General features: G+C 37.1%; 1 protein-coding gene across 4 annotated transcripts; it reads right to left on the reverse strand.

Moving 5' to 3' along the window:
* Positions 1–412: 412 nt before the first annotated feature.
* hmg20a (high mobility group 20A) lies at positions 413–8,459 on the reverse strand. Of its 4 annotated transcripts, none has more exons than XM_065291463.1 (9): positions 8,309–8,459; positions 7,534–7,609; positions 7,236–7,445; positions 6,915–7,047; positions 6,754–6,791; positions 4,667–4,739; positions 4,365–4,580; positions 1,462–1,594; positions 413–1,379 (listed from the first exon to the last, which is right to left on the reverse strand). In XM_065291463.1, exons 2-9 carry the CDS (start codon positions 7,597–7,599, stop codon positions 1,376–1,378), a joined length of 873 nt encoding a protein of 290 aa, XP_065147535.1. In that variant the 5' UTR covers positions 7,600–7,609; positions 8,309–8,459; the 3' UTR covers positions 413–1,375. The 4 variants fall into 4 exon arrangements, with proteins under 4 accessions (XP_065147535.1, XP_065147532.1, XP_065147534.1 ...); XM_065291460.2 differs by having other exon boundaries at positions 4,667–4,742; positions 8,309–8,458; XM_065291462.2 differs by having other exon boundaries at positions 4,667–4,742; positions 8,313–8,433.
* Positions 8,460–10,422: the final 1,963 nt, after the last annotated feature.

A 10,422-nucleotide genomic window follows, 5' to 3' on the forward strand; every position in this document is an offset into this window, starting at 1 on the left:
GCCTAACCGTCTAACAAGCAAACATCACCATTTTCTGAGAATGACGTTTGCATTCTCAAATAGCAAGTATTGAATCCAATACTTACGTAATTTGATGAAAAACAGGTCATCATGTCCCATACCACCCCTATGTCTGTTCCACACGCTTTAATAAAATTAAAGACATCTGATCTCTGTACATCACATCTGTCTTGTTAATACTCAAACCTTCTTTATCAATTCACACCAGCTTTGACCCAGTTGGAGTACAGCTGTTCAGTATTGGCTTGCAACAGTTGTGCAGTTCAGTAGGGTTAAAACCGTAACACCGCCGTGTAGAGCTTCATCCCAAAGGGAACCATATCTAGTTAATTAATAGCCACCATCTAGCAAATGAGCAGTAGGAGAGAGATAATCACATCAAACGTCTTCATACATCTGCTGCAAACGAGCTTTATTGAATTCTTCAAATGTCAAGTATTGGAAATTAGCTTCAAAATGACAACGATTGCAAAAGACACCAGCTACAGATGAAGCGTACTTTTTCTTCACACCAGTACAATATCTCGTTTCCTTTACACAACATGAAAGAAATGACAAGTATAAAATCCACCTTAAAATAATACACAGACATGTTTGCATGCAGAAGACCCTACAAATTAACAAGTGTGGTTAATCTGTTTCACCATTCTTAAAATAGTTCGCCTCAGATTGAAAATTAGCCCATATTTTACTATCGGAGTATCATGGTTCTTCCCATCTTTGTAATGGGACTGAATAGTTGGCATTTTTTGAAGCACATTCATCATCAGAAAAAGGAATCCATACGACTCCAGTGGGTTAATATATGAAATTTGAATGTATTTAGCAATGGATACATCACGTTTGTATGTAAACATATCTACATAAAAAAAATGTTGAGAACCAATCATCTTACATATTGGTGTCAAGCTTTTTTTTGGGATGTGTCCACATTTAAACGAGATGCAACGATCGATAAATATGCTTAAAAATACTTTCTTACAAATCGTTTCGCTTCAAGACATATATTGACCCACCGGAGTCGTAGGGATTCATCTTTGTGATGATGAATGGGCTTCATAAAAAGGCCCACTATTCAATGGCATTAAAAGCTAGGAAGAGCAAGTGTATTATTTTATTTAATACAACTCCAAAGTCATATACACCTAGGATGGCTTGGGGGTGAATAAAATATGGGCTGATTTTCAATCTGGGGTTAACTATTTATTTAACATGGCAAATGTAAAATGCTTAATAAAAAAATACAAATAAGCAGGTAAAAACATCATTGTAAAAAAATAAATAATAGGAAACAACCGCTTGACACAAAACTTGGTCACTACTGGGCTACTGCGTGATGGGCGGGGCTTCCCGATTACCTGCAGACAAATCAGAGTATTATAAAAGTCCGGCCGTAGTTTACTAGATAAACTGAGAAGATGATGGTGTGCAGGCAGCTACCTGTCAAGGCGGTTGACTACATCCCTGACGGTGTTGATCAGGTGCTGGTGCTCCTGTGGGTTGGACAGAATGATGCTGTGAAGCCTCTTCATGTAGGAGTCAATGGAGTCCAGTGTGGGTGTCTCTCCACTGCCTGCATAATAAAAGACCGAGATTAAAGGGGCTGGGGGGGATAACAGCATATCCCTGTCCCAAAAGGTGTACTTGTGGTCTTGCATGTCAAATTCACTGACTATAAAGTGTACCATTTGTCACTTTAAGTATCAGAAGGGTGCTCAAGAGCGCCCGGCTCTGTTTAATGGGCAGTATGCAGACTTTTGCCAATGCAGGCTTTGCAAATATGAAGTCTATGTGGCATTTTGTCACCAAAGTGTGGATTTGAAATAGACCGCCCAGGTGAAGAAGAAATACACTTTCATAACGTACTTAAAGTTCTCTATTTTCACGCACTAATTTGTATATAATATACAAAAAATTCTTCTTAAGATGCTTTTAAGATAATCTAAGTGTACTTATTTGGGCTATTTTGAGACACCATTAATATGTACAATTTGATGTGCTTAAGATTACCTTAAGAAGTACTAAAGAAGAATTTGTAGTATATTAAGTATAAAGTTAATGCGCTTTAAGTACACTATGGAAGTGTACTTCTTTTTCACCTGGGTACAAGCCAGTTTTTAAAAGTGAAGTTTTTAAAAGATTCGAAACATAATATTCAGCCATAGTTCATCCCAAAATAAAAACTAGTCCATATTTTACTCAACCTCAGGTCATTTTAGGTTTGTATGACTTTTATCTTTCAGCCAAACACAGTTGGAGTTATATTAGATAATATTCTGGCTCTTTTCAGATTTATAATGGCATTGGATAGTGCCCCATTTTTTAAAGCACCAAAAAACCGCATACATCTAACAAAAACTAATCTATACAGTTATTAAAGGGATAGTTCACGCAAAAAATGAAAATAATGTCATTAATGACTCACCCTCATGTCGTTTCAAACTCGCAGTTTAAGATGTTTTATATTTAGTCCGAGAGCTTGTTGACCCTCCATTCATACGGTATAATGTCCATGACCATGTCCAAAAGGTAATAAAAACATCATCAAAGTAGTCCATGTGACATCAGTGGGTCAGTTGGAATGTGTTGAAGCATCGAAAATACATTTTGGTCCAAAAATACGACTTTTCAGCATTGTCTTCTCTTTTTCGTATCTGATGTGAAGCGCATGCGCGAGACTTAAGTCATGTGACTGCAGCGACGTGGATTTTTTTCAAACATACAACATGCGTCTCCCTCAGACTGTAAACAAAGCTCGGGCACACAAAAAAACCAGCTGAGGTGCACCATATAACACGTCAGCCGCGTCACTGCAGTCACATGACTTTATTCTCGCGCATGCACTTCAAAACAGAACCGGAAGAGAAGACAATGCTGAAAAAAATCTTAATTTCTGGACCAATATGTATTTTAGATGCTTCTACACATTCTAACTGACCCACTGATGTCACATGGACTACTTTGATGATGTTTTTATTACCTTTCTGGACATGGACAGTATACCGTATGTAGATTTTTTAATGAAGGGTCAACAAGCTCTCGGACTAAATCTAAAACATCTTAAACTGTGTTCCGAAGATCAACCGAGGTCTTACGAGTTTGGAATGACATGAGGGTGAGTCATTAATGACATTATTTGCATTTTTGGGTGAACTATCCCTTTAAATGTCTCCTGAGGCAAAACTACAGTGGCTGAGAAGTGCAAAACACAAACAAATCTAAAATCAAAACAATGATTAAAAACACAATGGCAAGTCTAAAAACAAAATGCCAAGTCAAAAACCACAAACACAAATCCAGTGACAAAATAACAAGCCAGAAAAAAAATTAACAAGTAAGAATATAAAATAACCAATCGGAAAAAATAAGAAAACAGAATGACAAACCAACCGGAAAAGGTAGGTATATTGCGTGAATGGAATGGTTCCTGCTGATTGGACGACTCTGTCAATCAAGTCAATCTGTCAATCAAGATACACCGAAAGAACAATACAGCTGGTAGCACAGTGTGCATGTGTAAATAATACACTCTGTATTGCCCTTATTGTGGGTTCAAATTTAGCCATCATTTTGCTTTTTTTTTTTTTAAATATCCAAGTTTTAAAAGAGACAGAAATCAATTTACATCCTGTTAATGGACATTGCAGATAGAGGTCAAGTTAACCAGACATTTTCTTATAGCAGTGACAGAAAAACCTGAAAGCCATACGTCATTTTGACATTACACTGAGAGTGATTTATTGTAACTTGTAAATGTAATGCCCACCCATGTCCAGTTGGTGGCAAATGCGCATCAATCATTCATCTGCTTGTAGTAAAGTGTAGTAAAGCAAGTAGTGTGTGAGCATGATTTTGAGCATCTTGTTTGACAGAGGTGTCGTCCAATCAGCGGTAACAATTCCATTCACGCAATCTACATACCTTTATTGGTTTGTATATATTTGTCGTTGTGTTTTTTGACTTGCCATTTTGTTTTTAGATTTCCCTTTGTGTTTTTAATTTGTTGTTTTGTTAAAGAAAACATTTATATTTCAAACTTTTTAAAATATGGCCAAATGCTGACCTCTGAGCCCACAGGACAAAAAGCTATCGCTTCACTTCAGAAGACATTTAATAACGTATGGATTAGTATTTGATGGATGCGCTTTTAAAAAATGGGGCACTATACAATTGCATTATAAATCTGGAAAATGCCAGGATATTATTTAATATAACTCTGGAATGTTTCCTAAATGCCATTATAAAGCAAACTCTGTAACTTTTTGATTGAAAGAATAGAGTCATATACACCTAGGAGGGCTTGAGGTTAAATAAAATATGAACTAATTTTGGGTGTATTTTACCGGGCAGAGGGACAGTAGAGAAGCTGTGTGTAAGAGCTGAGCGCAGCATCTCCAGGTGCTGTTGCAGCAGGCTGTTGCGCGTGCGTTCCTGCAGCACGTCTCCTTCCAGACGGTCCACGGCCGAGCGCATGCTCTCCACGTGCTTCTGCAGCGCCGCGTTACGCTCTTCATATTCCATGTTTGTCTTTCTGAGCTGTCGCAGTTCAGCCTCGCGTGCTAAAAAACACACACACACACATGATCAACAGGCAAGACACGTGACAGAATTACAGACACAATCACACACTCGACTTCGCTCTCACCTTTACTGTGGTTCAGAAACTCTTCGGTGAAAATGGGAATATCAAACACCGAGCGATCCTTTATCTCTAGATCCTTCTGAGAGATAGATGAAGAACAGGATGAGTGCTCAGACATCATTTAGAATAAGAAAAGCCTGTGGCTCAAACTGTCAAAGATCTGTCACAGACTGGCCAGTCAGTGCAATTTTAAAAAACTAAAATTCAGACATTTGTTGTCAACATTTCTTACCTATACATGTTTGTACATTAAGACTAACTTAATTCATTCTTTTAACTTTTACCAATAAAAGTATTGCACCCTTAAGCTGCGTGCACATTGTCAGGGCCTTTGCCGTTGTGTGTCGCCAGTCTCTCTTTTAATGGGGTCGTAAGGAGGAGTTTGTAATTCTGGTTGTCCTCGTAGCTGTTCTAAACAAACAAATAACTGTCCGCTCCCATCATTTGCATAAAGTTTATTTTCTCAACATTGGACACGACCACTTCCTGCAAACAGCAAGGGATACAGCAAATGCCGAAATCATGTGAGATGTTGGGTTTTAGGTCAGGTATGGGAGTACGATTAGGATGAAAACAGCGGTTCTGGCTAGAGAGCATACGGCTACAACCTAAATCCGTCAAAATGTTTGGTTTAGGGTTAGGTCTGGGGTTAAGGATTCGGTTTAGGGGTAGGACTCAGATGAAAACAGTGGTTCTGGCTAGAGGGGATACGGCTATCGCCCAAATCCTGTGAAATGTTGGGTTTAGGGTTAGGTTTGGGAGAAGGATTCGGATGAAAACAGTGTTTTTGGCTAGAGGGGATACGGCTATGGCCTAAATCCTGTGAAATGTTGGGTGTAGGGTTGGGTTTGGAGAAGGATTAGGTTTAGGAATCGGTTTAGGGGTAGGATTCGGATGAAAACAGCAGTTCTGGCTAGATGGGATACAGCTACAGCCTACATCCTGTGAAATGTTGGGTTTAGGGTTAGGTTTGGAAGTAGGATTCGGATGAAAACACCAGTTCTGGATAGATGGGATCCAGCTACAGCCTAAATCCTGTGAAATGTTGGGTTTAAGGTTAAGTTTTAAGTTTAGGATTTGGTTTGGGGGTAGGATTCGGATGAAAACAGCGGTTCTGGCTAGAGAGGATACAGCTATGGCCTACATCCTGTGAAATGTTGGGTTTAGGGTTAGGTTTGGGAGAAGGATTCGGATGAAAACAGTGTTTTTGGCTAGAGGGGGATACGGCTATGGCCTACATCCTGTGAAATGTTGGGTGTAGGGTTGGGTTTGGGGAAGGATTAGGTTTAGGAATCGGTTTAGGGGTAGGATTCGGATGAAAACAGCAGTTCTGGCTAGATGGGATACAGCTACAGCCTAAATCCTGTGAAATGTTGGGTTTAAGGTTAAGTTTTAAGTTTAGGATTAGGTTTGGGGGTAGGATTCGGATAAAAACAGCGGTTCTGGCTAGAGGGGATACAGTATGGCCTACATCCTGTGAAATGTTGGGTTTAGGGTTAGGTTTGGAAGTAGGATTCGGATGAAAACACCAGTTCTGGATAGATGGGATACAGCTACAGCCTAAATCCTGTGAAATGTTGGGTTTAAGGTTAAGTTTTAAGTTTAGGATTTGGTTTGGGGGTAGGATTCGGATGAAAACAGCGGTTCTGGCTAGAGAGGATACAGCTATGGCCTACATCCTGTGAAATTTTGGGTTTAAGGTTAGGGTTTAGGATTAGATTTGGGAGTAGGATTCAGATGAAAACAGCGGTGATGGCTAAAGGGGATAGAGCTATGACCTAAATTCGGTGAAATTTTGGGTTTAGAGTTAGGTTTGAGGGTAGTATTCGGATGAAAACAACGACCATCCGGCGAGATTTCAGAAGATTCCGACATTTGCTGTATGCCTTCAAGCCACAACCGTCACTTTAGCTCGAGTCGCAGGATGCCACCAAGCTTCAATTGGGAAGCCATTGCTAGTCACTGGGGGTGTGCATGCAGATTTAGATCCACTTAACACATTTAAATCCAAGTGCACAGACCTCTCACCAAAAATGAAGGTTAAAATGATGCAAAAATGTAAAGTTTGGGTGGGCCGTCTTATATTTTACCTCATGAAGGGATTCACCAGTTGCCTGCCTTCCAGTGTCTGATAAAGAGAAAGGGGATTTTTTTATTAGACTCACTATCGCTTTTGTGTTGTAGGGTGTACTAACCAGATATAAACTTGCAAAGAAAAAGGAAGGTCTTTATCTGAATGTGTGACTTGTACCTCCTCTGTGTCTCTTTCCTTTTTGTTTCTCTTGCACTTTTCTGCTGAAGTGTTTGTAGGCCTCAGTCTTCTGATATTGTTCCAGCTCTTTCATGTAACGCTCCTTATCTCGATCTGCTTCATCCAGGTACCGCTGAAACAAAATCAGAGATGTTCAGACATAGCAGTGTGTAAATGTATCACAACGGCAGAAGTACCACAGTATAAGCTAAGCATATTAGAAATATTGCTATTGATAAACAGTAAAATAGTTTTGCAATAAATATGGAAGTTGTGGCATTGTGAAAACTGTGCATCACTTTAAATTGTGTGTGCCCTGACCTGTTTTTCCTCTGGTGGCAGTTTGCTCCACTCGTTCCCGAGCATCCTGGTGATCTCTGGGAACGGCATGTCCGGTCTTTCTGCCCTCAGTTGCTCCCGGCGCTCATTCATGAACCGAACATATCCTGTTAACGGGGCTTTGGGGGCGTTACTGTCTTTCAGCGGCTTCTTCCTTCTCCTGCCTTTGGTCCAGCTGCTCCTGCGAGATTTCTGCCAAAAAACATCACATCAGGCGGCTCATTAATGCTGAAAAACCAGCACACTGACCATCTGGGTCACGATCATATGAGATGCTTACCTCATCTCCGTTGCGTTGGCTGCTGTTGTCCGTGTTGACCCCGGGTGACCCGCTCTGCTCCTCCATGACCTCTGACCTTCAGTGTCACACAGGGCAAAAAACTCAACATGTAACTAAACACAATGTGAGATAAATCGCTGTACAAACACAAAGTGCAAGTGATGTCTAATAAATGATGTTATTATTATAGATAATTAAATATATAACATATCATATTATACACCTTTAATTTGACACAGTGACCCTCTTACTTAAAAATAAAATATATATATATATATATAATATATATATATAAAATGTTTTTCTTATATTTAAAATGTTTTTCTTACTTATTTTTATGTGCTATACCCATAAAACATAGTGCTATACCCATAAAACAAAAATACACAATGTAATTGTATAAAGTCTTTGTAAGTGAATTACATACCATACCCTGACAAAAGGACTGAAATATATATATACAATATATATATATATATATATATATATATATATATATATATATATATACTTACAAAGACTTTATACACTTACATTGTATAGTTTTGTTTTATGGGTATAGCACTAGACTATGGTAATAACATGGTATGTTACACATTAAAATACAATGTAAATACCATATAAAAAAATTACGATAATCACTCAGTACTATATTATATTTAATAAACCATCAACATGCTATTATTTAATACTTTCACTGTAAACGATCCATTTCTAATAATCGGTAAAGAAGCGGTAAAATAAATTAAAACCCTATAAACATTCATCATCTCACCTGCCTAGTAATCCGAAGCTGAAGTCTGATGTAAAATCGCGTGTTTATTTGCGTTTTAACGCGTTTTGGGGAAAATGAAACAGAGAAAAATTTCCGAGTCAAAACAATGCAGCGAGCCGAGTGGCGTCATCAGGCCGCGACCGGAAGCGCGACGACTCCGTCACGCGCTCTCAGCTTTCTCGAATCCCTTATTTCGTCAATAGCATTACCGTCTCTATCATTACCATCATTCTCTGCAGTTAATTTATATTATTATACCTTTGATATTGTAAACGCTTTAGCAAAGCTGCACTACAATCTGATTTCATCGAGATTAGAGGAGTTTTGCTGCAATCTGCTGGCCTCTGTCTGCAAATACACCCTAGTGTCACTGTCAATGCAGTCTTTTACCATGGTAACTAAGTTAACTATCGTTCTTACAAAAGTCATCAAAATTAATTTGCATTTAACCACTAAAGTACAAAACAAACATGGATATTAGCAATGGTCATTTAGTAAATGTACGTTTATTTATTTATTTAATTATTATTATTTTATTTAACCAACATGAAACATGCATTTTTGTACAAATTTAATCGTTTTGCATACATTACAAAAAAAGAAAGAAAGAAGAGGAGACAAATAACCATCATGCATGAAAGTACTATAGTAAAGTGTAGTATTTACTGTTCAGTGATAAGTTTGTTTAAATATTACAATAGTAAATAATAAAGTATACGATGTAACGTTAATCAATTCACAATACTACAGAATATTATAGTATACATAACAGGGTAGTAATTTATAATACTCACAGTATACTACAATTTACTTAAGTACATACATAAAAGGAAACCAGGGAAGACAATAATATAAAAATTAGTGCCGGGCAAAGATTAATCAAAGTGATTTTTTTAAAATAATATATAATATATTTATTTATATTTGTATATATACAAATATAAATAAATATATACACATGTAAATGTTTCTTAAATACATACATGAATATATATATATATATATATATATATATATATATATATATATATATATATAAATGAAAAATATTTTTTTAAACATAATATATATAATAATTACACACAGTACACACTCATATATTATTTAAAAAAATCACTTTTATTTTGTATGCGATTAATCGAGATTAATCTTTGCCCAGCACTAAAAAAATAAATGAAGGTATATTAAGATCTGAAAATATAAAATGAATACGTTGTAAAGCCCACAGATATTGAAAGTCTTGCTTTCTTAGTCAGACAATGTCTAATAGTGTTTATGTACAGCAGTAGCTAACTAAATAATAAAACATTTATTTATTTTAGGAAATATAATTTGGACAAGTATAAATATACTGTAGTAAAGTTTTAAGTTTGTTAGTTATTTAATTTTCTACGTATTTAATTGCATCGCAGTGCCATCTACTGGCCAAATGCTGCATGGTCATGAATAAATCACAGCTAATTTATTAAAATAAGTGATATTGGATTAGGCATATACTTCACAGATGGATGGATGGAGGGATGGATTACCATCACATTTCAAAGGTGACCAAAATATAGCTTCCCAAGTCTTGCCTTTACTCAAGAATTGAGTGAAGGTGTAAACTACATTTGACTTCAGCCATGCAGCACACAATTGATGTTTTCCACAAATATTTTCCATTATGTCAGAAAGAGTTACAGGCCGAATGAAAATGTGCTAAAGGCTATAATTAATCCAGGTGCTCTGATGGATCAATTTCATCTGCACATAAATGATCTCTCACACTAACAGTATTTTTGCTGATAGTGCTCGAGCCTCAGGGGTTGGGAAATGTGAACATCATTTCGTGAAGTTAATGAGGTAACCCTTAGCTGGATGGGGCCATGTTGTTTATTATTATTTCGGGAAAAAAAGGTAAGTGTAGCATGAAATGACCTGTAGGGGTCAGTAGTAAGGAATAAATCAAATGATTGAAAAACAATAAAAAATTTAGTTGTTTCCAATACAAATAAGAACATCAACTGATTACCATTAAAACCATTACAAAATGCATTTATGTAGTAGCATCCCACCAATAGGGAACCATGCACAGAGATCATTATAGTCTGCAATTAAACCAATACAATTCCCAT

The sequence above is a fragment of the Paramisgurnus dabryanus genome, chromosome 23, assembly GCF_030506205.2.
Source record: "Paramisgurnus dabryanus chromosome 23, PD_genome_1.1, whole genome shotgun sequence".
Classification (NCBI taxonomy): domain Eukaryota; kingdom Metazoa; phylum Chordata; class Actinopteri; order Cypriniformes; family Cobitidae; genus Paramisgurnus; species Paramisgurnus dabryanus.

Coding starts and splice junctions, on each gene's coding strand:
- hmg20a (XM_065291460.2), bottom strand. CDS start 7,599: ATGGAGGAGCAGAGCGGGTCACCCGGGGTCAACACGGACAACAGCAGC. Junction 7,048..7,235: donor TGCCACCAGAGGAAAAACAG/GTCAGGGCACAC, acceptor ATTTTGTTTCAG/CGGTACCTGGATGAAGCAGA. Junction 6,792..6,914: donor AGGAAAGAGACACAGAGGAG/GTACAAGTCACA, acceptor TCTCTTTATCAG/ACACTGGAAGGCAGGCAACT.